Source organism: Dermacentor variabilis, chromosome 9 (assembly GCF_050947875.1).
Source record: "Dermacentor variabilis isolate Ectoservices chromosome 9, ASM5094787v1, whole genome shotgun sequence".
Classification (NCBI taxonomy): domain Eukaryota; kingdom Metazoa; phylum Arthropoda; class Arachnida; order Ixodida; family Ixodidae; genus Dermacentor; species Dermacentor variabilis.
In genome coordinates, this window is record NC_134576.1 from 61,036,330 (window position 1) to 61,062,987 (window position 26,658).

Sequence of the window (26,658 nt, forward strand, 5' to 3'; positions counted from 1 at the left end):
CGCGTGACATGACGTCACGTTATGACGTCACACCGGCTGCAGAAGGGGCCTCATATCGCGCCGTCGGTCGCCTCCCGGCGGTGGCCACCATTGACCCTGAAGTGAGATCACATGATGTGACGTCACGTAATGACGTCACACCGGCTGCAGATGGGGCCTCATATCGCGCCGTCGGACGTCGCCCGGCGGAGGCCTCCACGCTTCGGTTCGCGCCGTCGCGCGCGACGCGGCGGCGACGCCACCATCGCTGCATCACGTGATATGTGACGTCACGCCAGGGATGAAGCGGCGCGCGCCCGCCGTCGCATCAGTCTCTGTGCCCGCAACCGCGCCAGCGTCTTTGCGCCGGGCGTGTATGCGGTCAAGATGCCTCCAAACGCTAAGGATACGCTAAGGTTAAGCCCAGTGGATGCTTCGCATCCACTGAGCTTAACCTTGATAAGCCTCCAATTTTTTGTAGCATGTTGCAGGTTAACGTCGGTGCCATGTTTTCCAGCTTAAAAATCTACATATTCGATATGTCGCACGAGAAGATTACCGCTTCTTTCTTCTTTGTACTGCTTCCTCGATTGCATAACCCCGATATTTATTAAGTAGAAAATACCGTTAAACTCTCTCATAAAATCATATTGATACGGCGCATTTGGGCTGGACCGTGCGTACAATAGGGATACGAAGAGGAAGTGGTAGCCTGTCCTGAAACTGCTACGTATAGGTTTCTGGAGCTTATCCACATAAACATAATTAGATTACTCTGGATTCCTGGTGATAAGGGATCATATATGAATGACATGGTTGGCAGTCTCGCGAAAGTGGCCCTCAATTGCCCTGTGCTATCGCTACTTCCTTCATCACCTTACTTAGCTACAGCTAGGTGCAGGAGATATGCAATTGCTCAAGACTTTTCAAATCCAGCTATAGCAAATTTTTCAGACTATCGACATCTCCTATTTTCTTAGCACAAAAACTCCTTGCACACCAGAAAAACTGAATTTTTACCAGATTACGCTGTGGAACACCAGTAATTAACTTTTATCGTCACAAGGCTGGTCTAGCACCCTCCCCTCTGTGCCCAGTATGTAGAGAAGATGAGACTTCCGAACATTTTTTCTTGTTCTGCCACCATTTTTCTTCCTTAAGGAAAAAATATCTTAGGCCCAACGTTCAGGCAACTTAGTTTAAATTTTTCAATGTTAAATAGCTTTATCTAGGAAATTCTTGGAAACTACCACAGGGATGTTTACTCAGCCGTGGAAGAATTCATAGTTGCTTCAAGGCGATTCTCCGAATGTCTTCAAGCAATATTTTTCTTCATTTCCACCTGACACTTTTACCGCTTTTTGTGATAACAGCGTCTTCCTAATACCGTCCAAACCTTGGCCAGTCTCCCGCAGCGGGTGCGCGCCATCGTAGGAAGATATCCTACTTTATCCTAACCTATTATCCTGGTGCTGTGAACTTTCTACCAGCCTGCGCAATTAATACTAACTTTTCCCCATGTAAATAGTTACATACATTTCTATTTGTGCATCGGGCTGTGTCTTCGTAACATTTCGCGGAAGTCCGGGGTTAACGACTCAGAACGGAGCTTCGCAGTGGCTTCCGCTTCGGATCTTCACCGATGTCGTAGTAGATGTTGCCTAGATTGGCAGCGCCTGTGTCGACTGTCGACTGCAAGGAGGTTCCTGGATCACGCATCCGCGTGATCCAGGAAACCACTGGGTTGGAAGGCTGTCGCCAAGAAAGATGTTGCATCACGAGTTCAGACGTCCGCCAAAGGCTACGTCGCCTATATACAAGACGTGCTGGCACTCTACCGCAAGGGCTACGCTGAAATGCCGGAGTCTGAAAAAGTCGCGCATGTCTTAAGAGGTATCGCCGTTGACGCCTTCAATTTATTCATTTACAAGAACTGGACATCGGTTAATGACATTAGCACCAAGTACAAGCGTTTCAAGCAGGTGAAAATCCGTCGTATGTTTCGGTCACTTGCACAGCTTCCCGATACGGCTGCAACATCGTCTTTTGAAAACAGACAGGACTCTCCTTCGTGGCAGCAGCTGCCTTCAGAGCAGCTGACGAAGATCGTACGCCGTGAGCTTGAAGCCATGCGTCCCGCGGCTTTGTATGCGCATGCTAATGACACATGCGCTCCTATGGCTCCCCTTGCTCAAGCAATTGTGCGCCAAGAACTCGCCAATGTCAGCTTCCAGTGAATTTACACCGTTGCCAGTTCCCTGCCAACCAAGCGTCCTTCGCTCACGCATACTCCCAATCAATGGATCCCTCGATGTTTTCGCAACATGGCAGAGTGGCGAACACCGTATGAACGACCTATTTGCTTCACCTGTCACCGCGTTCGTCACGTCGCCCGATACTGTTGCAACCACTGGTCCTAGATGCCGTTCTCGAACAGCCCTCAACCAGAGGGCGCTTTTCGCCAAATCCAGCCGCAAGCGGAGCCGAAGCTGCACGCCACTGACGGTACGACTGCGTGGCATCGTCAGTTACCATCGCCGAGCAGTCACCGTCCCGTTCGCCGCAAAGTCGTCGCCCGTTGTCCAGGTCACCTCAATCCTGTCGCCTGTCGCCGTCGTTCCGACCTGGCTTCATACTTTCGTAAAACTAAAAGATGCAGCTCCCGGTGGGGACGCTGCATTGTCGACCTCTCCGACAAATCGTCTCACCCTGCCGACTAGACGCAGTATAGTTGATGTAGTAGTTGACGGTATATTTGTGCCAGTGCTTGTTGATACTGGGGCCCATATCTCGGTGATGAGCAACCGTCTTCGTTGCCACCTGAAGAACGTCCTTACACCTACCGCATCTCGTGCTATCCGGGTTGCTGATGAAGGAACGCACACTATCCTTCGTATGTGCACTGCCCGATTATCTGTTGCTAGTTTCGACACATCCATTTTCTTTGCTGTTCTGGAATGGCGTTCCCACGACTTGATCTTTGACCTTGACTTTTCCGCACCATTCAGCACCGATTGACTACGCTGCTAGCATCTTCCAACTCGAGCTGCCTATTCACTGCTGTCCTCCAAAATCAGATAAGCCTCCTTTATGTTCTGTAGGCTTCGTACGGTTGCCGCCTGAAGCCGACATGTATATGCCTTTGACATGCTTACCACCTGCTACTAACGGTGACTATATGCTGACTGCTAATGTCAGTGTTCTCCTAGTACGCACAGTTGCCGTTCCTCATACAATTGCGACAGTCGCCGATAACGGCGTTTTCTTCGTGTTTTAAACTTCGGTTCATGTAAGCAAGTTATCCTGAAAGGCACGTAACTTGGTAACGCTTCACCCACGAATGATACCGCCATCTCTGTACCACATGTTCCGTGCCCGTCTGCAGCCAACTGCTGTCCGATCAATTACGCAACGTCCAATCCCGCCATGTATTCGAAGATGTTCGCTCAACACCTGCTTCCCGAACAGACTGCGGATCTTTATCGCGTCCTGGTGTTTTATCGCGACGTCTTTGAGTATCACCCGCTGGGACAGGCTTCCGTTGTGACCCATAAGATGACACCGTTGATGCTAGTCCTATCCTCCAGCAACCTTATTGCGTGTCTCAGGCAGAACGCCAAGTTATCCAAGTGAAGTAGACCAGATGCTAATCAAAGTCTAATTGAGCCCTCTTCGAGTCCTTGGTCATCGCCGGCTGCCTTGGTCAAAAAGAAGGATGGCAGCTGGCGATTTTGTGTCAACTACCGTCAACTGAACTAGATCACGAAAAATGATGTGTATCCTCTGTTTCGGGTTGACGACGCCTCTCGACTGGCTTCACAGATCAAAATACTTGTCTTCAACTGGCCTTCAAACCGGTATGAACTCGACCATGAGAATACCGCTTTCGTTACACCGAACGGCCTTTACCATTTAAATGTTATGCCTTTCGGAATGTGTAATGCCCCAGCAACTTTCGAAAGAATCATGAACTCTTTCCTTCGGCTCCACCTGCTTATGTTATCTGTACGATACCATTATATCTTCCCCTACGTTTGACAGCCACCTCAGTCACTCGGCCACTATTATTGAACTCTTCAGGGAGGCTAGCCTTCAACTTAACTCCAAAGTGCCATTTCGGACACGACGAAGTCCAAGTTTTCGACCACGCTGTCAAGGCTGCCAGTATACATCCTGATCCTGATACGATTCATGCATTGAATACCTTTCCTGTACCCTGCTCAGAAAAACGTGTGCGCAGCTTTGTGGGCTTATACTCTTATTTTCGTCGGTTTGTTAAAACTTTTACGCATATCGCCTGGCCACTGACTGATCTTCTCAAGGACACTGCGTTCTTTTTGGGCCACAAACAAGCGGACGCCTTCTACACCCGCATCCACTTATTGATAAAGCCTCCGACATTAGGCCACATTGGTCTATCGGCACCAGCTCAAGTTCGCACAGGCGCCAGTAGCTATGTAATAGGCACGGTCCTCGTCCAACAGCAAAATGGAGTCGAGAGTATCATTGCCTACGCCAGTCGCCTCTTGTCCCCTTCAGAGCGCAATTTTTCTATCACCGAGAGCGAGTGCCTCACTCTGGTATGGGCAGTGGCTAAATTTTGCCCTTACTTCTTTCGCCACCCATTTTATGTCATCACGGACCACCATGCCCGGTGGTGGCTATTATTACTGAAAGACCCAACTGCCCACCTTGGTCGCTGGCCATTCAGACTTCAGGAGTATCCTTTCATTGTGATGTACCTATACATGTCCGCCCGCTTACAACTGGACACCGACTGCTTGTCTCACCATTCCTTCGATCCTCCTGACAACAATGAACTGGATTCTGACACTTGCCCTTTGGATATTTCTGATTTTTGCGCCATCGTTACTAAGTAGCGAAATGATGATTATCTCCGACCGATCGCTGGGCACTTGACCTCAGGACAATCAGATCGCTCAACCAGAATGCTTGTGCTCCATGAGGACATTCTTTATCGACGCCACATCAGCTCTGATGGACCAAATTTAGTGCTAGTTGTACCTCATCATCTCCGTTCTACTGTTCTTACTGAGTTCCACGACTCGCCCATGGCTGACATCTTGGCACTTCCCGCAGAATTACGGCAGAGTTCGACGTCGTTTCTTCTGGCCAGGCATTTACCGCTGTGTGCGACGATACGTTGCAGCTTGCGATCCCTCCCAGCGCCGAAAGAGGCTATGTGCCCAGCCTGCTAGCCCCTTCATCCAATTGGTGTTCCAACGGAGCCTTTCTTCCGTGTCGACATGAATCTCTTTGGCCGCTTCCGCGTATCCAAAAAAGAGAACAAATTGATAGTCGTTGCCTATAGCGACGCGATATGCCATTAGACATGTCCTGCTGTGCTACAGATCAAGCAGACTCCTTACTTCAAGACGTGATCTTTCACAATGGCGCGCCAAGGCACCTGCTGACATACGTGGGCGCTACTTCTTGCTCCAAGTTGTCGAAGATGTACTTCGTTCCTGCTCCACCGAACACAAGCTCGAAACTGCATATCGCCTACAAACGAACGTACTGATTGAACGACTGAATCACACCTTTACAGAGATGTTGTCTAAGTGCCTTTCAGCTGACCATCGCGACTGGCACTGCACTTTGCTCTCAGTGACATTTGCGTACAATTCGTCTCGTCATGATTCCACCGGTTTCTCGTCTTTCTACCCCTTGTTTGGTCGCCATACTACTCTGCCATTAGGCACCTTGTTACCTTCGGTGCCGCGGACTACGACGGAATATGCCACGACTCACAATGGCAGAGGCGTCACAAGAGACTCGCTACGACAGTCGCCACCCGAATTTTCAGTTCTCTCTCCGAAATCTAGCTCTTCTGTAGACTGAAAGTCGCCATGTCGGCCTGTCCGAAAAACTGCTGCCACGCCATACCGGGCCCTACCTGGTATTGCGACTATTAGGTAACTTAAATTACGAAATCGCCACTGTTGATACACTGTCCTCGTCCCAGCTACGCACTGACGTCGTCCACGTGTCCCCTTCGAAACTGCAGTGTTCATATGGTTCGCTATCAATCTAACAAGCGCCGGGATGGCGCCCCAGCCCCGAGGGGTTATGTTACGGTGCACTTGGACAGGACTGTGCGCGCAAGACGGAGACCAAGGGGAAGTGGTAGACTGTCTCGGGAAGCTGCGACCTCTGTACCAGCCAGCGCTATTACTACTAACTTTTTCCCATGCAAATTGTTGCACGTACATTTCTGTATCGAGCTTCCTCTTCGTAAAAATATTTTATGGTATAACTCACCCAAATCATCATTCTCTCTGTGTTCATAGTTTAAAGCTGTTCTATTAACAGAAATGAATACAATGAATTAGTTTTCTTGTACCCTACGCTGCAGTGTCGTGCACAACCTCAACAGCATGATGTTTGGCAACACTCACGAATAAATGGAAAATGCATGCATAGTTGATTTTTACTGAATACGCAAGCCCATGCCAAACTGCCTCTGCATACCACATACTGGCGAGTCAACTCCCGTCGAGAGCAGTGCTAGGCCGGAGACATCTCTTGTTCGTCGGCGTGTCAAACTGCTTGTGCCGCTCAACGGATTCCTACTTCCTCATTCTCATGCAGCGCGTTTAGCCCAGCGGCACACTGGTACTATAAATAAGTTCTAATCCTAGAGGACATGCATTTTCCTAAACTCTGCACTTCTGGCTGCAAACAACTTTGTGCCTTTAATAAATTTCAGCGATATATTGCATTAAAAATGTAGCATTATGCCTTGATTACACGCGTGTACAGAGTCCTATTGTCTTATGTGTTGAGAAATATAGGATCGTTTCGTAATTTAGGTCAGTAAAGGGCCCGCCAGACTTGCTCCTGTTGAGCCTGCGAGTTTCCATTTGTGTCGGCTGACAAGGATTTACTGTACTTCACTATATATATATATATATATATATATATATATATATATATATATATATATATATATATATATATATATATATATATATATATATATATATATATATATATAACCACAAGAAACTCTGACGAACATGACAGGTGATACCTGAGAGAAAACTCAATGGAGAACTCATTCCATTGAACGAAGTCCTTTTCTGGGAGCACCTTATTTATTAATACGGTGTGCTTATGACAAGACGAAAAAGAAATCGTGTGTACTTGCCTGAACAAGGGTCCGTACTGTCTGACCCAGTCCATTGCTTTGGTGTGAAAGAAGCCCGGTTTGTTGATATCAAAGTTTCCCAAAAAGGGAATTCCTCTCGGTCCGGGCGGCTGCAGCTTGGGGTGTAGACCCTGACATTTTCTTCGGGAGCGCCAGGTAAACGCCGCAACAAGAACGGTGACTGCTAGGGCAATGGTGTAGATGGACAGGCCGCGGAGGTCACCGGTGGCACACTTTTGAAGCGCAGAATAGGTGCTCAAGATGGCAGCCTTTGAAATGTGAGAAAAAAATGCAAGTATTTTAAGAATGAAACAGTCCCAAGTTTGGCATCTTCAACCTCAGCTTTTTTTGAAGATAACGATTTCTGGGTGCTCCTAACAAAGTAATCGGCAATACCTTTAGGTTTAAAAATGAAAATAAATAGATAGGTGATGTGCCAGCTAATAATTGTTGCTCTACCAATTGCTGTATATTGACACGTGTACATGTTGATCTTTCCCGGGTGGCCATGTTTCACCGCTTAACAAATGCTATCGCACAGCGCAGGACGCGCCTGCATGTATAGGAAGTTTCTGGAATGTTATCGATGCTTCTATCCGCTGTCTCTTGTCGCCGAACCTTGTGGTATCTGATTTCATCGCGTGACGCGAATGGTGTAGAACTTTGTGGAAGACACGCGAGTCCCAGCGATTAGTCTGGAACATTCGACGACTGCTGTATAAAAGCCGACTCGCTTGACCCGCTGATCCGATTTTCGACGATCGCCGACCATGTTCGCCGCTATCGTTGTGCTATAAGTGTAGCCTGTTTTTCTGGGCACAGGTTCGCCCAATAAAAGTTAGTTTTGTCTTTCACAGTATTGCTACTGTGTTCTTAACGTCACCACCACGTGACATCTCCAGCAGTGTTCACGAGACGTCATTCTCGGCACGGATCTCCTGAACCAACACGGCGCAATCATAGACCTGAAGTCAAAATCGATAACGCTGTCGGAAGATCAAGCGATACCGCCGAAGAGCTTTCGTAGTCACCACGCCTTGAGTGTTCTCTAAGATCAAGTGAGCATCCCGCCTCGCTCGAGCATTGTTATTTCCGTCGGCACCGAAATACCCGCTGACGTAGAAGGCGTCATCGAAGGGGACCAACGTCTACTGCTCGACCGTGAAATTGGCGTCGCTAGAGGAATCGCTCGACTGCACTGAGGAAACGCGAAAATGTTGCTGATAAACTTCAGCCAAGAGTTCAAGCACATCAGCAAGGGCACGACGATCGCTTACATCGAGGAAATTCTGGAAACCAGCAATGTGTTTGTCCTCTCGGATTCTGCCGCACGTACCCCGACGACCGTAGTTCCCGAACCAGACTTCGACATAAATCCAAGCCTCCCCATGATTAAGCAACAACAGCTGAGAAGCTTACTTCGACGATACAAAGAGTGCTTTTCGATGTCATCAAGGCTTCGACAAACGCTAGTCGCAAAGCATCGCATAATAACATACGCGTGTGATCGACCCCTCCGCTAGAGCCCTTATCGAGTTTCTACGCGAGAACGTGAGGCTATAAGGCACCAGGTCGACGAAATGCTGCGCGACGGCATCATCCAACCGTCGAAAAGTACGTGGGCATCTCCTGTAGTCTTGATGAAGAAAAAGGACGGAACCCTACGTTTCCGCGTCGATTATCGTCGTCTGAACAAGATCACGAAGAAGGACGTGTACCCCCTCCCACGAATAGACGACGCATTGGACCGGCTCTGCGACGCTAAATACTTCTCGTCGATGGACCTCAAGTCTGGCTATTGGCAAATAGAAGTCGATGAAAGAGATCGCGAAAATACTGCCTTCATCACCCCAGACGGCCTCTACGAGATCAAGGTTATGCCATTCGGACTGCGCTCGGCACCTGCAACGTTCCAGCGCGTGATGGACACGGTTTTAGCAGGATTGAAGTCGCAGACCTGTCTCGTTTACTTGGATGACGTCGTCGTTTTCGCCGGAAATTTCGACGATCACCTCAGGCGACTTGCGACAGTACTAGAGGCCATCAAGTCATCAAGTGAAGGCTTACTCTGAAGCCGGAAAAATGCCTCTTCGCTTAAAATGAGCTTCTGTACCTAGGCCACGTGATCAACAAATCTGGTGTCCGTCCAGACCCGGAAAAGACAGCTGCCATCGCACAGTTCCCGCAACCCATCGACAAGAAGGCAGTGCGTAGATTCCTTGGCATGTGTGCCTACTACAGGCGCTTTGTCAAGGACTTTTCACGCATGGCTGAGCCATTCACACGTCTAAATGTGATGTTGAGTTCAAGTGGGAAACGCCGCAGGCCGACGCATTTGAACAACTCAAACGACGCATGCAGTCACCGCCGGTACTTGCGCACTTCGACGAGTACGCGGATACAGAAATCCATACTGACGCCAGTAGCCTAGGCCTCGATGCCGTTCTAGTCCAGAGAAGAAACGGAGTTGAACAGGTGATAGCTTACGTTAGCTGGTCGCTGTCAAAAGCGGAAGGCAACTATTCCACGACCGAAAAGGAATGCCTCGCCATCGTTTGGGCTACAGCTAAATTTCGCCCTTATCTTTATGGCAGGCCATTCAAAGTGGTCAGCGACCATCACGCGTTGTGCTGGCTAGCGAATATAAAGGATCCTTCAAGACGACTGGCGCAGTGGAGCCTCTGACTACAAGAATACGATATCACTGTAACCTACAAGTCCGGACGATAACACTCCAATGCCGATTGCCTATCACGCGCCCCCTTTGACTCGCCGCCGCAAGATGACGAGAATGGCGAGACCTTCCTTGGAATGATAAGCGCGGAAGACTTCACTGAAGAGCAACGGGCAGACCCGGAGTTAAAAGGCCTCGTCGAATATTTGGAAGGGCACACCGACATTGTCCCTAGGGTATTTAAGCGTGGATTATCTTCCTTCACACTTTAAAACAATCTGCTTGTGAAGAACTTCTCACCAGTCCGCGCGAACTACCTTCTTGTTGTTCCGTCGGCGCTGCGTCCAGAAGTACTGCGCGCCGTACATGACGATCCGACCGCCGGGCACCTCGGCTTCTCTCGGACGCTGTCGAGGATACAAGAAAGGTAATAATGGCCGCGCCTAACTGGCGACGTTGCCCGTTACGTCAAGACATGCCGAGACTGTCAGCGACGCAAGACACCAACCACTAGGCCAGCCGGATTACTACAGCCGATCAAGCCTCCTTGCCGAACTTTTCAGCAGATCTGGATGTTCTTGTTGGGGCCGTTTCTGATGTCAACGCGCGGAAATGAGTGGATCATCGTGGCGACGGACCAGCTCACCCGCTTTGCTGAAACTAAAGCCCTGCCGAAAGGCAGCGCAGCCGAAGTGGCAAAATTTTTCGTCGAAAGCATTCTGCTGCGACATGGCGCCCCAGAAGTCCTCATCACCGACAGAGGAATGGCCTTTACAGCGGAGCTGTAAAGTCCTTCTTCAGTACAGTTAGACAAGGCACAGGAAGACAACTGCCTATCACCCACGGACGAATTGTCTTACGGAGCGCCTGAATAAAACCCTAGCCGACATGCTAGCAATGTACATCGACGTCGAACACAAGACCTGGGATGCCGTCCTACCGTACGTAACCTTCGCTTACAACACGGCGGTGCAAGAAACAACACACATCAAGCCGTTTAAGCTGGTTTACGGCAGGAACCCGACGACGATGCTCTACGCCATGCTGCCGCGCGTCACTGAGGAGGAGAATCTTGACGTCGCTACCTATCTCCAGCGCGCCGAAGAAGCCCGACAGCTCGCCCGCCTACGGATCAAGAACCAGCAGCGTACCGACTGCCTACACTACAACCTCCGACGACGCTTCGTCGAGCACCAGCCCGGTGACCGTATTTGGGTTTGGACCCCAATACGTCGACGAGGACTCAGTGAGAAACTATTGCGACGTTATTTCAGACCCTACAAGATCATCCGACGTGTTGGCGAACTGGACTATCAGGTCGTGCCAGACGGCATTTCGCAGTCACAGTGGCGCCGGGCACGATCTGAAGTGGTCCACGTAGTGCGTCTAAAACCCTTTCACGCACGCTGATGAACTTCCTTATTTTGTTGTTTCTTTGCTACGGGTGTTTTTGTTTATTAGTTTTGTTTGTTTACAGCATTGGGTCGATGCTTTTTAAGAGGGGGTATTGACACGTCTACATGTTGATCTTTCCTGGGTGAAATTCACCGCTTAAGAAATGCTATCGCACAGCGCAGGACGCACCTGCATGTATAAGAAGTTCCTGGAAAGTTATCGATGCTTCTATCCGCTGGCTGTTGTCGCCGATCCTTTTGGTATCTGATTTGATCGCGTGACGCGGATGGTGTAGAACTTTGTGGAAGGCACGCGGGTCCCAGCGATTAGTCTGGAACGTTCGACGACTGCTGTATAAAAGCCGACGCGCTTGACACGTTGATCAGATTTTCGACGATCGCCGACCGTGTTCGCCGCTATCGTTGTGCTACAAGTGTAGCCTGTTTTTGTGGGCATGGTTCGCCCAATAAAAGTTAGTTTTGTCTTTCACAGTATTGCTAATGTGTTCTTAACGTCACCACCAAGTGACAATATCACGATATGTTCCTCGGGGAATGTCACTATCACCTCATAAAATACCCGTTTCATAAATTGCTCAGCGAAATCAGTAAGTTTTAGCACAGTGCAAGTTAGACATTTAGGAAGTAAAGAAAAGGCAACGTGGACTATGTACGCCCTTAGAACACAGACTTACAGGCACATGGCTATTAAAACAGAATGTTTAACATACGGAATGCGAATTGTGGTCCACTACAAGTAGTGCGTGCAAAATTTACAGAAAGTAAAGATCCTACAAAATGTCAATGCATGATTTCAGATAGCTTCTAACGCAAGTATGCAGTCACGGTGCCCATTGACGAGGTCAGAAAGCACGTGGTAAAGCACATTTCACTTTCAATATCTTTTTGACTTTCAATATCAATATCAATATCAATTTCACTTTCAATATCATGGCACAAATAACAGACAGCCTTTCATTCTTTGCCTTTGATCGCAATCACTCTGTTAAAAAATTTGTAGCGCTTCTTTTATACATTGACATTCAAATCTTCAGTTATTTCTTTGAGGTGGCTATTAGTGTTTAAGGGATTGGTTTTTCAATATTTTTGTTCTTGATAACCATGACTCGTCATTGCTTTAACGTTCGCGCGTAGAAGCAGAACGTCGTCAGTTGTCAGGAGAACGTTCGCTGGATTCACACACGGTGGTAGTGATTACGATTATTGCAGACGACGCGGTGTCGTCCCAGAGGTCACCATTCAGTCTGTAATTCATCTGAAAAATATTGTACGCTTACTCCAGTATCGGGGAGTACAGTTTCTGAATGCTATTTTATTGGTGAGTCCATCACGTTTTTTTCCCGTCTTAAGCAATTTGTATCTGTATGCGTAGCCCCAACAGTGAAAGTCAAATTCTATTGGAGGAATGTACGTTTCTTCGACAAAATTTCGGATTGATTTATGCCGATTTCTCGGGTAAGTTTACTGTAAACCTAGTCTACATGACTTGTCCGTGCCATTCGCAAGTTAAAAAAATAGTTGTAAAAGTACAAGGAATGGTTAAGTACGTATCTACGCTATGCTCTAAAAGAATGTTTCAGTTCCTGCAGTTGGATTTTATTGTTCTGGTAAAACAGCCGTATCGACAATTTTTCAAAGATGATAACCTTATAATCTTTATATTACAGATTACATATAAGACAAACTTGTGTGCATTTTTCAGGTAATGCAATTGCAGGGTTGGAAATAATATTAAAATTGTTAGTAAATGTAAAAATATTTTATTTAGCTCTATTTCACCTTGCAAAACATCCCCTTCTCATTGATTTATGATCTGACTGCATGGCATTTATAGCCTAATACTGAAACCATGAGTTTCAGAGGAGCGCCTCTTCGACAAGATGGTGACTTTTAAACGAATCTCTATGTGCAATATAATCTAAACGCCTTCTTACAACCATAAATTCATCTAGTGGTATATTAACACGTAATCACTCCATTTTTACAGAATAATCAAAGCCATATGCGTGAATCTAATAAAAAACAAATTTGGAAACGTGTATTATTTCTAGTTAAGTATGAAACGCGGTGTTCATTGTACCAGCTAATTTGGAGAAAAAATGACCTAACGTGCACTTGTACATAGTTTCCCCTATATAGTGAGTAGTCACATTTTTGTAGGTTACTTGTGGTTTGGCCTTCCTTATTACTTCAGGGAAGATTACATGCTACGCAGGGGTCAACACAGTATCAAGAAGTCAAATAAACTTAAAATCCTTTGTTTTGGTGTTGTCCACACCAGTTGGGCTGTTGTTTTATGGCATGTGCTGGTATATACTGCACCTTTTTGTGGGAAGAAAGACGTTGTCCATATTCTTGCTTTTTGCGAAAGCTTCATGTGAGTGTCATCGGGCTCTTTCCTGCTGAACAAACATTTAACTGGATCTTAAAGATGAATCCGCGTAACTTCAATTTCTACGGGATTGTGCTCAATGTTTTACGGCGAAGGTGTCAAGTGCATGTGTTAGGTAGGAGGCTCCTATCTAAATGTAGGGTAAATGAGAAATCGTTTTTCCCGGCAACCAATGCACGAAATTTGACGAGGCTAGTTGAATTTCAAGGAAAAGTAAATATCCAGTGACTGCTAGAAGCAGATGTCTGATTTAGGCTTTCGTTTTGTTTACAAAAATGTTTCAAAATAGGATATGTCCAGAAAATCAAAATATCAAGTTTATAGCATTAAAGGTTGTCTACCAAGTTGATATTTTCATGTCCCCTGACTTTTCCAGGTGATCCCTGAGTGCCTTTGCAAAATTTTCTAAGTGACACAGAACTTTGTTTTATGTCAAGACGGGCTCACACCATGTCGACCAATGCTGTCACTTTCTAGTATACATTAGGAAAACGATTTCAGTCAGTTTGAATAGTAAACAGTAGTGTCCATTCTATTCAAAATAGAAAAATGAAGGGAGGGGTCAGTGAAATGCACACAAATAAAATATCTTCAAAAAGGAATGGTAAGCACCAATGAAAATTGAGTCCAACATATTCAATTACGAATAAAAAGAGATGTATACAGGAGCAAATATTTTCGGAAATGAGCTATTTCTATGAACCGATAGCAAGTTCATTGTTATTAGGCCCGAGCCTTGTCACAAGTGAGAGTCTCTCAGCAGCTGGAAAGTCAATCTCAGCTGTTCTGACATACTCTCAGCCCACACTCAAGGCATCAGTGTTGCATTTCACTGCGTTAAAGAGTTTATTTTAGTTCGGATGAGGGTCGCCTGCATCTCGGAGTGAGCCAACGTTTTGCTTTTTGAGATCAAGGTCCTTCAAAAACGAGGCGGCACAGTTGCGATCTCAGTCATTCCCCAATGCGACAGGCCTTTCTGTTCGCGTCCTCGTTACGCCACGCGCTCGCCCCGCGGACCATTTGAACCATCCTCTTGGTCACTTGTACAGTCAACGTGCAATTTTTCGAACTCCCTAGGGGACGCGAAAGCGTCAGAAAAATCGAGCAGGCCGAAAAAATAAATGCATGTCTTTTACTGCCCTTAAGGGCTCAAATCACCGCAGGCACGTCGGAAAAAGCTCTAAGACCTGTAGGCAGCGTTCGCTTTGATCATTGACGTTCTTACGTATTGACTCTATGGTGTAGGTGGTGGCCCCGCGAAGCCGTCTGCATTATTGGGCATGTCCCAAAAATTGTGTGTCCAGAAGATCGGTCGTCGATTCTATACTGGCAACTCCTCCAGCCGACGACACAGCGTCAAAGACAATTCGTTACGATTTGCCTCCTCTTATACTCAAGCCATCATTCATTCCCATTCAATGAAATGACAGCTATTTTTCCCTGATAGAAGCACAAGTTGCCTGACTTTTCCCTCAGTATTTCCAGACTATTGAAAATCTCTGAGAATTCCCCGGTTTTACCGTTTGGTCGATACCCTGAGTCGGACCTAAGCACTTCTTATAAGTTCTGAATGCGAAATAGTTAATGTCCACTTGAACGGCGCTGAGCGGTCCTGCGAGTTTCGCACTGCGAGTAATGTACCACAGCGATATGTACTGCCCGAGCCAGCAAGCAGCAGCAGCAGCCTGCAGTGCCAACGCCGCATGCCAGCTACACGGTGATGCCCATCGGTCAACGCGTTGCGGAAATGATGTTGAGATTGATCTAAAGAAAGTAAAGACGCTTGATTCTACAACTCGGGAAGGAGCACATCGAAGCGTCCTCAAGGGAGAGGGAGTAAGAATTGAAAGATAATAGAGAAAGAGGGAGGATGTTGCCTAACAGGCTGCACTATGCGCGGCAGGCGGCAGTCCTCAGTAAAGTAGCCAGCGTTGCAGCGGGCGCTTACCGGGTGTCTATTCCAGTCGAATTGATAAACTCCAGCAGGCTTCACAGTGCAGGGAGCTGGGGACACACCAGAAACAGCAGGTCCGTCTCTGTGGCCGCTATAAGGCCGTCGCGTCTGTAAGTGCTGATGACTATGGAGCGTTCCTGTGCCAAGGATGGGCAGGCACAGAGAAGGTACTCCAGAGTCTCAGGGTCTCCGCTCCTCTTGCAGGCAGGTGACGTGGCGCGGCCCTTAGCGAACAGCCGGCCTGCAGTACAGGTGCAGCCAGTCCGCAAGCGCAGGAGTGTGGAGTGTTCTCTTCCAGACAGGCCGTTCTCTGGAAGAGGCTTCGGGGCCCTGCCACTAGCAATCCGGGGGTACGGGTGAATGGAAGTCAGCAGGAACCATAGTTCATATCTCGTGTAGTCCGAAGCCACTACCGCTCTGGGAACCGGGACTGTATTATGATGGGCAACTTTGGCGTAGGTATCCACCTCCTCGTTATTGCGTACCCCGACATGTGAGGGCAGCGAGTGGAAGGATACTGGGATTCCGGCGGTGGCTAGACCCGTTAACTTGGCAAGCATCAGCACCCCTGTGAGTCCTGCCCGCCGTGGGTTGACGAGGGCCTGGAGCGCTGGCTTAGAGCCCCACACCACCGCCACCGGCTGCTGGGGAGGACGCTCAGCAAGAAGTTCGGCAGCCAGGTGCAGCCCCACGAGCTCAGCTGCAGTAGAACTTGCTGTTAACGGGAGCCTACACTGCCTGTGACAGGCCAGAGCTGCAACTGTGCACGCCGCTGCTTCGGACTCGCTGGGGAGGACTGAACCATCCGCGAACACCAGCAGGTGTCCTTCCAAATACACCTGGAACTTGCAGGCTGCCGCCTGCTGCAGGGCTGCGGCTGGTGCTCTCCGCTTAGCTATAACCTTGAGGGAGAAGTGCATGTCCGCAGGTGCGTGATGGGGAGAAAGAAGAGCCACTGCCAAAGGTAGGTGGGGAACTGTCTCCTCTAGAGGCGGCACAGGCTACCCATACGTGAAGCCGGCAGGCTTCGTAGCCGGTCCAGGAGAACTTGGCCGTCTGGTGCATGATGTAGCCTGTCATATGCCCCAGTCCCCGTTGCAACACGAGCAGTGACAGTGGTCATTAGCCGGCATCAGTCAGTGTTCTTGGATCTTGGAGTGCCTTGAGTCACTGTCTGCTTCCACGAAAGGGGGTCGGTGCCGATTCTCAACTGGTGGATCAGTAGGACCTCCTATGCAGGAGAGACGGGTAAGCCGACGCTCGCGAAGAATGTTGTCACCGCGATCAGGGCCCCCTGCAGTGATCTCCAGATGGCTTCTCCAGATGACACCGCCTTCGTCCCTGGATCCAGAACGCCACACCATCAGCGTAGATGGAGCATTGTGTGTGGTAAGGGGTGCCTGCCGGTAGTGCAGCTGGCAGATCTGCCAGGGCTGCATTGAACAGAAACGGGCCCAGCACCGATCCCTGCGGCACGCCGGTGGCGATGGCTCGATGGGTGCTGGGCGCCTGGCCCACTCGTACTCGGAACGTTCTTCACGCAAGGAAGGCAGAGACAAAGCGCCTGAGGCTGTCAGTGATACCGAGGATATCTAAGGAGGCCTCGATGACACGTGGGGCAGGCTGTCAAAGGCCCTTTGCACGTTAAGCAGCACGAGAAGGGCCACGTCACCACTGTTCTTTGCATCCTCCAGCGTGGCCACGACGTTGGCAATGGAGTCGGCAGTGCAGCAGTGGCGCCTGAAGCCGGTCTGCTGCTCCGGGATGTACTGTACCTGCGCGGCGATCTACTCCATGCGTGCCAAGACAATCCTGTCCATCACCTTACAGGCGGCAGAGGGGAGAGACACTGGCCGGTACGAGGAGGGCGCCGCCGCAAGTTTCCGTGGCTTAAGGAGTGGCGCCATCACCGCGGTGAGCCTGCTGTCCGGGAGAGTCCCAGTGCTCCAGATAGTGTTGAAGTACTCCAGGAGACGATCTTGCTCTGCATCTTGCAGGTTCAGAAGCATTTGGAACGTTATTATATCGGCTACCGGAACGCTCCGTCGCTTGCTTTGTCCTAGGGCTGCCTTCAGCTCATGCACCCGGTGAACTTGCAGCACAGAGCATTGACCTGCTCGAGCACCCATTCCGCGTGGTGACAAATGGAGGGGGGGGAGGCACGGAGGCCCACTAGCTGGCGGAGACAGGAGCCGCTGTACCAGGGGCCGGGAGGGAAACGCGTCGGCTAGTAACTCCTCCAGAGTAGATGCGAGGTGCCCAGGGAGATAGCTGCTGAAAGCACCTGGCGTTGCACACGAGGTCCTATCAGCAAGGCCCTCAGCAAGGGTGCGGAAATGGCCTCTTTCCTCACGCAACGCCTATCGCGCTATCGCGGCAGCCGGCGTTCCCTTTCGCCCGCTCTGCTCTGTCGAGGCCGGTCGAGGCGCATCTCGGAACGTGGCGTCGCAGCCAATGGCAATGCGAATTTAGGTGTTGTTTCGCTGCTACAGTTAACAGACGCCAACTTTTTCGCTCAATAGGCCATTCGACGCTTTCGCATCAAAACAAGGAGAACAACACTATGTAAAATATGTACACGAAGTAATATGTGAGTGGATAAAATAGAGACCTTTTAAAAAAGATTCCTTTCGCAAGTGCTCAGAAGCTTTATATAGGCATTTTACACTGTTTCCCAGTGTCCCAGGAGAACCCGACGTCACACCGAGTTTACATTTGATGGAAACGTGGGTACCTGAGTTATCAGGAACCTCGACGTTGATGGCTCGAATAAAAAGCTTTGGCAATAATTACTGCACCCTCTTCTACTTGCATTTCCGTGCGTTACGCATTGTTTGTAGTAGATTTGCCTGGTGTTCTCGATGAATTGTTGAGGCAGCCTGTTTATATTTAATTATAGTAAGGAACAGGTTATGGACAAAGTTAAGAGTGTGTGGGTTAACAATAACTAAACCACCCGCGGTGGCTGCTCAGTGGCTATGGTGTTAGGCTGCTGATCACGAGGTCGCGGGATCGAATCCCGGCCACGGCGGCCGCATTTCGATGGGGGCGAAATGCGAAAACACCCGTGTACTTAGATTTAGGTGCACGTTAAAGAACCCCTGGTGGTCGAAATTACCGGAGCCCTCCACTACGGCGTGCCTCATAATCAGAAAGTGGTTTTGGCGCGTAAAACCCCATAATTGAACAATAACTAAACCAAAAGTGAAGCGTTATTCCTACGCTTCACGAAAACAGAAGAATTTTCTTTGTTTTTTGGTATAACTACAAATGTCACCGAGATAAAATTTATTGAAAACGGGGGTATTACTAAGAAACAAAATGTGTGTGGATATGTAGAAGATGTGTGAAAATTGTCCTGTTAATGTTTTGAATGGGCGCGTCATTTAGGGGCAACGTGTTGAAGCAAGTAGTTTAATTACTACGGGCACCTCAATTATGTAATGCAACTGATCAAGAGAAAGAGCTTCGTTCGAAATTGGATTGTGATTCTGAAAGGGCCAGTGCACAAGTCCTGTGTTTTTTTTTGTGCGTGGGTGGGCGTCTAGCACACAAACATGCTTTCACTTGTACTCTTATGGACTACTACGAGCACAGCACTGAAACACTTACTGAGGTGAGACAATTTCTGGGCTGCCTTCGCAATCATCATCATCATCATCAGCCTGGTTACGCCCACTGCAGGGCAAAGGACTCTCCGATACTTCTCCAACAACCCCGGTCATGTACTAATTGTGGCCATGCCATGCCTGCGAACTTCTTAATCTCCTCCGCCCACCTAACTTTCTGCCGCCCCCTGCTACGCTTCCCTTCCCTTGGGATCCAGTCCGCAACCCTTAATGACCATCGGTTATCTTCCCTCCTCATTACATGTCCTGCCCATGTCCATTTATTTTTCCTGATTTCAACTAACATGTCATTAACTCGCGTTTGTTCCCTCACCAATCTGCTCTTTTCTTATCCCTTAACGTTACACCTATCATTCTTCTTTCCATAGCTCGTTGCGTCGTCCTCAATTTGAGTAGAACTCTTTTCGTAAGCCTCCATGTTTCTGACCCGTAGGTGAGTACTGGTAAGACACAGCTATTATAAACTTTTCTCTTCAGGGATAATGGCAACCTGCTGTTCATGATCTGAGAATGCCTGCCAAACGCACCCCAGCCCATTTTTATTCTTCTGATTATTTCCGTCTCATGATCCGGATCCGCCGTCACTACCTCCCCTAAGTAGATGTATTCCCTTACGACTTCCAGTGCCTCGCTGCCTATTGTAAATTGCTGTTCTCTTCCGAGACTGTTAAGCATTACTTTAGTTTTCTGCAGATTAATTTTTAGACCCACTCTTCTGCTTTGCCCCTCCAGCAATATCATCAGCGAATCGCAAGTTACTAAGGTATTCTCCATTAACTCTTATCCCCAAGTCTTCCCAATCCAGGTCTCGGAATACCTCCTGTAAACATGCTGTGAATAGCATTGGTGAGATCGTATCTCCCTGCCTGACGCCTTTCTTTATTGGAATTTTGTTGCTTTCTTTATGGAGGACTACGATGGCTGTGCAGTCGCTATAGATATCCTTCAGTATTTTTACATACGGCTCGTCTACACTCTGATTCCGCAATGCCTCCATGACTGCTGAGGTTTCGACTGAATCAAACGCTTTCTCGTAATCAATGAAAGCTATATATAAAGGTTGGTTATATTCCGCACATTTTTCTATCACCTGATTGATAGTGTGAATGTGGTCTATTGTTGAGTAGCCTTTACGGAATCCTGCCTGGTCCTTTCGTTGAAGGCAGTCTAAGGTGTTCCTGATTCTATTTGCAATTACCTTAGTAAATACTTTGTAGGCAACGGAAAGTAAGCTGATCGGTCTATAATTTTTCATGTCTTTGGCATCCCCTTTCTTATGGATTAGGACTGTGTTAGCGTTTTTCCGAGATTCCGGCACGCTCGAAGTCATGAGGCATTGCGTATACAGGGTGGCCAGTTTCTCTAGAACAATCTGCTCACCATCCTTCAACAAATCTGCTGTTACCTGATCCTCCCTAGCTGCCTTCCCCCTTTGCATAGCTCCCAAGGCTTTCTTTACATCTTCCGGCGTTACCTGTGCGATTTCGAATTCCTCTAGACTATTATCTCTACTATTATCGTCGTGGGTGCCACTGGTACTGTATAAATCTCTATAGAATTCCTCAGCCACTTGAACTATCTCATCCATATTGGTAATGATATTGCCGGATTTGTCTCTTAAGGCATACATCTGATTCTTGCCTATTCCTAGTTTCTTCTTCACTGTTTTTAGGCTTCCTCCGTTCCTGAGAGCCTGTTCAATTCTATCCATATTATACTTCCTTATGTCAGCTGTCTTACGCTTGTTGATTAACTTCGAAAGTTCTGCCAGTTCTATTCTAGCTGTAGGGTTAGAGGCTTTCATACATTGGCGTTTCTTGATCAGATCTTTCATCTCCTGCGACAGCTTACTGGTATCCTGTCTAACGGGGTTACCACTGACTTCTATCACACTCCTTAATGATGCCCACAAGATTGTCGTTCACTGATTCAACACTAAGGTCCTCTTCCTGAGTTAAAGCCGAATACCTGTTCGGTAGCTTGATCTGGAACTCCTCTATTTTCCCTCTTACCGCTAACTCATTGATCGGATTCTTATGTACCAGTTTCTTCCGTTCCCTCCTCAGGTCGAGGCTAATTCGAGTTCTTACCATCCTTTGGTCACTGCAGCGCACCTTGCTGAGCAGGTCCACATCTTGTATGATGCCAGGGTTAGCGCAGAGTATGAAGTCTATTTCATTTTTAGTCTCGCCATTCGGGCTCCTCCACGTCCACTTTCGGCTATCCCGCTTGCAGAAGAAGGTATTCATTATCCACATATTATTCTGTTCCACAGACTCTACCAATAACTCTCCCCTGGTATTCCTAGTGCCTATGCCATATTCCCCCACTGCCTGGTCTCCAGCCTGCTTCTTGCCTACCTTGGCATTGAAGTCGCCCATCAGTATAGTGTATTTTGTTTTGACTTTACCCATCGCCGATTCCACGTCTTCATAGAAGCTTTCGATTTGCTGGTCATCATGACTGGATGTAGGGGCGTAAACCTGTACAACCTTCATTTTGTACCTCTTATTAAGTTTCACAACAAGACCTGCCACCCCCTCGTTAATGCTATAGAATTCCTGTATGTTACCAGCTATATTCTTATTAATCAGGAATCCGACTCCTAGTTCTCGTCTCTCCGCTAAGCCCCGGTAACACAGGACGTGCCCGCATTTTAGCACTGTATATGCTTCTTTTGGCCTGCTAACTTCACTGAGCCCTATTATATGCCATTTACTGCCCTCTAATTCCTCCAATTGCACTGCTAGACTCGCCTCACTAGATAACGTTCTAGCGTTAAACGTTGCCAGGTTCATATTCCAATGGCGGCCTGTCCGGAGCCAGGGATTCTTAGCACCCTCTGCTGCGTCGCAGGTGTGACCACCGCCGTGGTCAGTTGCTTCGCAGCTGCTGGGGACTGAGGGCCGGGGTTTGCGTGTTGTATTCATATAGGAGATTGTGGCCAGGTACTACACCAGGGTGGGCAATCCTGCTCTGGTGAGGGAGTGCGTTACCGGTTCTGGTCACCAGGATCAGGCCATACTCCAGGCCTGTTTATGCAATTTTATAAACACGCGGATTTTTTTTAATCCGGTGGAAAATTGCGCGGCACCGGGATTCGAACCACGGACCTCTCTGCACGCGAGGCGTGTGTTCTACCTCTACGCCATCGCTGCGGCCAACTTTGCCATTGGATACCATTGGGTATCCGCATGCTACAGCAGGGGTGCTTTGGTCCCCTATGATGAACAGGGAGGACCCCTGGCTACTTGATCCGCTTTGGTGAAAAGTAGTAGAAACCTATGTTGTTGTTTGGGGCTGCTGTATACATTGAGGATGAAGGAGGTCTTTTGCATGCGCCTTGCGGACAGGATGATCTCCAAGACAATGCGGACTGTTGTATCAATGCCCGTATGGTGCTGTATAACCAGAATGTTTCGCTTGACTAGTGTGGTTACTTGGGACCTGCGGCTATGATCGCAAACTGCGGTGTATGCCGCGTATCCCGACAGCTTAGCCGGTTCTCCGGTCTGTTGTAATGCGATACCATCGGGGGAAGAAGTATGTGGTGCGAGAGGGGTAACGTATTGCTTTGAATGCGCTTGTTTTCGCCGGAAGTCCCGGCAGTTCGTCTGCCAATGCAGTAGGTAACTCGTTCGGGATTACTCGCAGCCATTGTTGTCGGGAGGCGAGTGCGGCTTTTTTTAGGGGACCTGCTCTGGGACGGAGTAGGGTGTTTTCCAATTCTGTCAACCGGGTGTTGTGATTTTGAGCCAGAGTCGCAACCATGTCTTGAAGCACTTTGCGCGTGTCGTCCATTTTTTCCTGTGACTGTTGTTCTCTTGCTGCAAAGGCTTGCTCAATTCTGGGCAGTAGTAGCGCTTCGCATTTCGCAGTAAGGAGGGTGTCCACTGCACGTTCGAGAGTCTTTGCAATGGAGGCGTCGAGCAATGTGGCAAGCTTACAGTCTAATGCTTCGCTGAGGTTGCGTTCTATCCGCTGTTGTCAGCTGAGAGGCCCTCAATCAGCTGCATTTCCTTCTGAAGTGTATGCTAGTGTTGGTGCTTTTGAGATTCGTTCGAGACCTTTGCGTTTTTGCGCTGTTGGTTGTTGGATGGCTTGCGGGCAATCTACTGCAGGTACAGGAAGGATGTCCGCATTTGATGGTAAGTGTTTGGTTTGTGTGTCTGTAAGTTTTGATTTGAGCTTAGCATTTTCTGTCACGAGGTCTTGTATCTCAGCACGTAAAGATCGGGGCTCCTGCATGAAGCTGTGCATGGTAGCGTCACTAACTGTGTTCACTGCGGTTGCTATAAGTGGTGTGGTGTGACCTGTGTGGGAGACAATGCTGGCCTAGCTTGCACTTTAACTGTGGTAGTTCTAAGGCTGGCATTTCCTTGCTGCTGCATACGCGTGGAATCCGGTCTGCTGCGGGAGTGGCTGCGTCCATGTGACTAACTGCGACTTCGGGAGTGGCTGCGTCCGTGAGACCGACTGCGTCCTCGTGAGTTGCTGCGTTCGGGGGACTGCGGTTGTGGCGTCGACTTCAGTTTTGGGGGAGCTGAGTCTCCATTTGCAGAAGTCGATGGCCCCGTCTCCTGGTCCGCGCTCTTCCAGTCGTAGGCGTTCCCATGGTCGTTGGAGTAGGAGGTGTGGTTCCTGGAAGCGGCGATGGCAGGCCCTATCACCAGCCTGGTGGTCTTTGGCGCAGAGCGCGTAGCAAGGGTGGCAGGGATGATCAGCCGGCGGATTTATTGTGTCCCAGCTCTTGCATTTCTTCTGGGTTGGAGTGGGGCATACATCGTCCCTGTGGCCGATGGTCCCGCAGATTTCGCAGAACTCGATGCTCTTCTTATGTAGATAGCATTTGTATTCTGCTCCGCGGTATTATGCATGGTACTCTACTTGCTTTCCATCGAATACGATGAGCACTGAATTAGTATTGCCCATGCGTCGGGCCTGCAGGTTCGCAGGGTTCTTCTTGTAAACGAAACTTGGTAATGTCTTGTTCCGTGTCATATGAAAGCATGTTATGTATAACTCCTTTGGCTGTGTCCTCCGGCGGTGTGGTGTATGCTGTGGCAGCGTAGCGGATGGCTCAGATGGGGACACTGCGGATACGGCAGTATGTTTCGGCGTTAGACATGACTGGCATGCCAACTACAATGACGTTATTATCCGCGCATGAGCGGTAAATGTCGTACACGGCTTCTTTGGTTGTAATGTCTGTGATCTGTAGTATTGAGTCGCGTATCTGGGCATCTCCTAGTTCGGACACGTTGACACCGTCTCTCGGGCGAATGACGAACTTGATATCGTTCTTCTGAAATCGTGGTTGCCATGGTGCGCGTGGGCGTAGTGCGGACTGCTGGGTACTCTCTGCGTGCACTTGCTGTAGCACGGAGGGATCCGTTTATGAGTAGGGATGATGCCTGCGTGGTCTGCAGTTGCTTACGGTGGCTGACAAGCCACCCTGCTTCAAGGGAAATTTATTCGTGGGCTATTTCGGTGCCTTCAGCCTCTACTACCTCCATAACGAGAGGAGGCTTACTTACGGAGGTGCGAGTCGTTGGGCGAAGTCCTCGGAAGCCGCGCTGGTGACAGCGACGCCGCGCACGTTCATAGCTGCGGCTCACCTGTTTCTCGGCCAGACGGCAGAGCTGAAGATTTCGTTAGGGATAGCAATATTCTGGTTGTAGAAACCCTTGTCCTGGGTCCCTGGCGTCGGCACTGGTCTTGATCGGTAGCTGACCACTTCAGGAAACTGGTTCCGACGTTAGTTTGGGTCCAGCGATGGTTGTTTGGCCACAAGAGTTTGAAATATACGGAGCCCATACGAGGCGTGTGCACTCCGTCAGCGTCGTCGTGACACTGGCAGTACGAGCATAAAAACTGAGTATAAATCAAGTTGACTGGTTCTGGACAGATTCTAAGGTGTCAATTCTCATTGAGGTGGGTCCCATACGGCAGAAGCGTATTCGAGCTTTGGACGAAATAATGTTTGATACAGCTATCGTTTAAGGTGCGCTGGCGCTTTACGAAAGTTTCGGCGAATGTAACCAAGAGTATAACTAATGCTGTTAGTAATGTAGGTGACGTGAGAGGGCATGATAAGTCATTCGGCATGTAAACACCAGGTAAACTGTAAGTACTATCTGTTCTGATTTCGTTCCATTCAATGTAAAGTTTACAAGAGGAATAAAAACGCGAGATTGACATACTTTTACATTAAGTCGCGTTAAGGGTCAGTAGCCAAGTACTACACCTGTCAGTGACACGATTAGGGTCGGCTTGAAGAAAGTTGTGGGTTTTCTAGGGCACAGGACACAGTCGTCTGCAGGCGGTTTTATGGGTGACTTGATGTTAGGCGAAATGTCATTGATATAGCTTAAAAAGACTAAAGTACCTAGCACTGTGCCTTGAGGGACGCCAGATTTAAATTCACAAGGATGTGAGGAAGAATGTTGCATTCGTTGTGATGCCGTTGTCGTGATGCTGTTGCGGTCATTACATCGTCGTAATTTTAACTTCGACATCCTACGCTTATCATGCCGTCTTGGCGGACCATTTTGGTCACGCTGTCATTTCACTATCCTCATCACTTCAGTAACGTCGTCCCGTTGTCGTCTTTCTGCCGTTGTCATACCACCTTCGTCGGTCTATCGACATCTTTCCTTGTTCGGCATTCTATTCTAATCCTGCTGTCATCATTCAGTCGTGATTACGCCACCGTCGTCATACCATCAGCGTCACTGCGTCCTCGTGAGACAGACGCTATCAGGCATCCGTTGTCATACCGTCGCCTTCATGTCGCCGTGGTCGTGACATGGCCGTCACTACAGCTTCAGCCGGTTGTCCTCATACAGGCATCGTCGCACCATCGTCGTCATACAGCCGTCATTTCATCGCCCTCATGTGGTCATGGTCGTGGTGCTGCGGTTACACCATAATCACAACTAAAGAATCGGCATCTCATTGTACTCATGCCGTTGTCGTTATACCGCCTTCGTCGTCGTCGTGCCACCATGCTCATGGGTAATATTGGCATAAGTAAGTGCAAAGTGGGACGATATCGGAGTTTGTGGCAGACACGAAGCAACGAAAGTTTTATTGTCACTACAGGAATAGGGTATATCACTACATTGCTACTATGCTAGTCGCATTACTGTCGACATTCATCGTGAGGCGAGTTCCTTCGTATTTTTTTCATCGAGCAGCCAGACTGCAACGACATCGGTTACGACATCCCGGCCATCGCCAGTTCATCTGACTTCACAGCAGCAGTTACCTTGCGTAAGGCGTCGTAGCAAACTGTACAGCATTTAATATTTTCATTCGTGTAACCCTACCACCCCCTAGGGTGTGTTTAAAGTAATAACACGAAAGTGATCGCAAAAGGATAGCATTTCTTTTATCCTTAACCTCGTAAATTTGACGTCGCTCTATGGCCCGCTAGCATTCT

General features: G+C 48.6%; 1 protein-coding gene across 1 annotated transcript in view; it reads right to left on the bottom strand.

Annotated features, from left to right (window-relative positions):
- Positions 1 to 26,658, bottom strand: part of LOC142558022 (cytochrome P450 2J4-like) — a 92,208-nt gene that overhangs the window by 60,811 nt on the left and 4,739 nt on the right. The window contains exon 2 of the mRNA XM_075670189.1: positions 7,151 to 7,419. Within this exon, the coding sequence (XP_075526304.1) occupies positions 7,151 to 7,419 (269 nt within the window). The remainder of the gene's footprint in view (positions 1 to 7,150; positions 7,420 to 26,658) is intronic.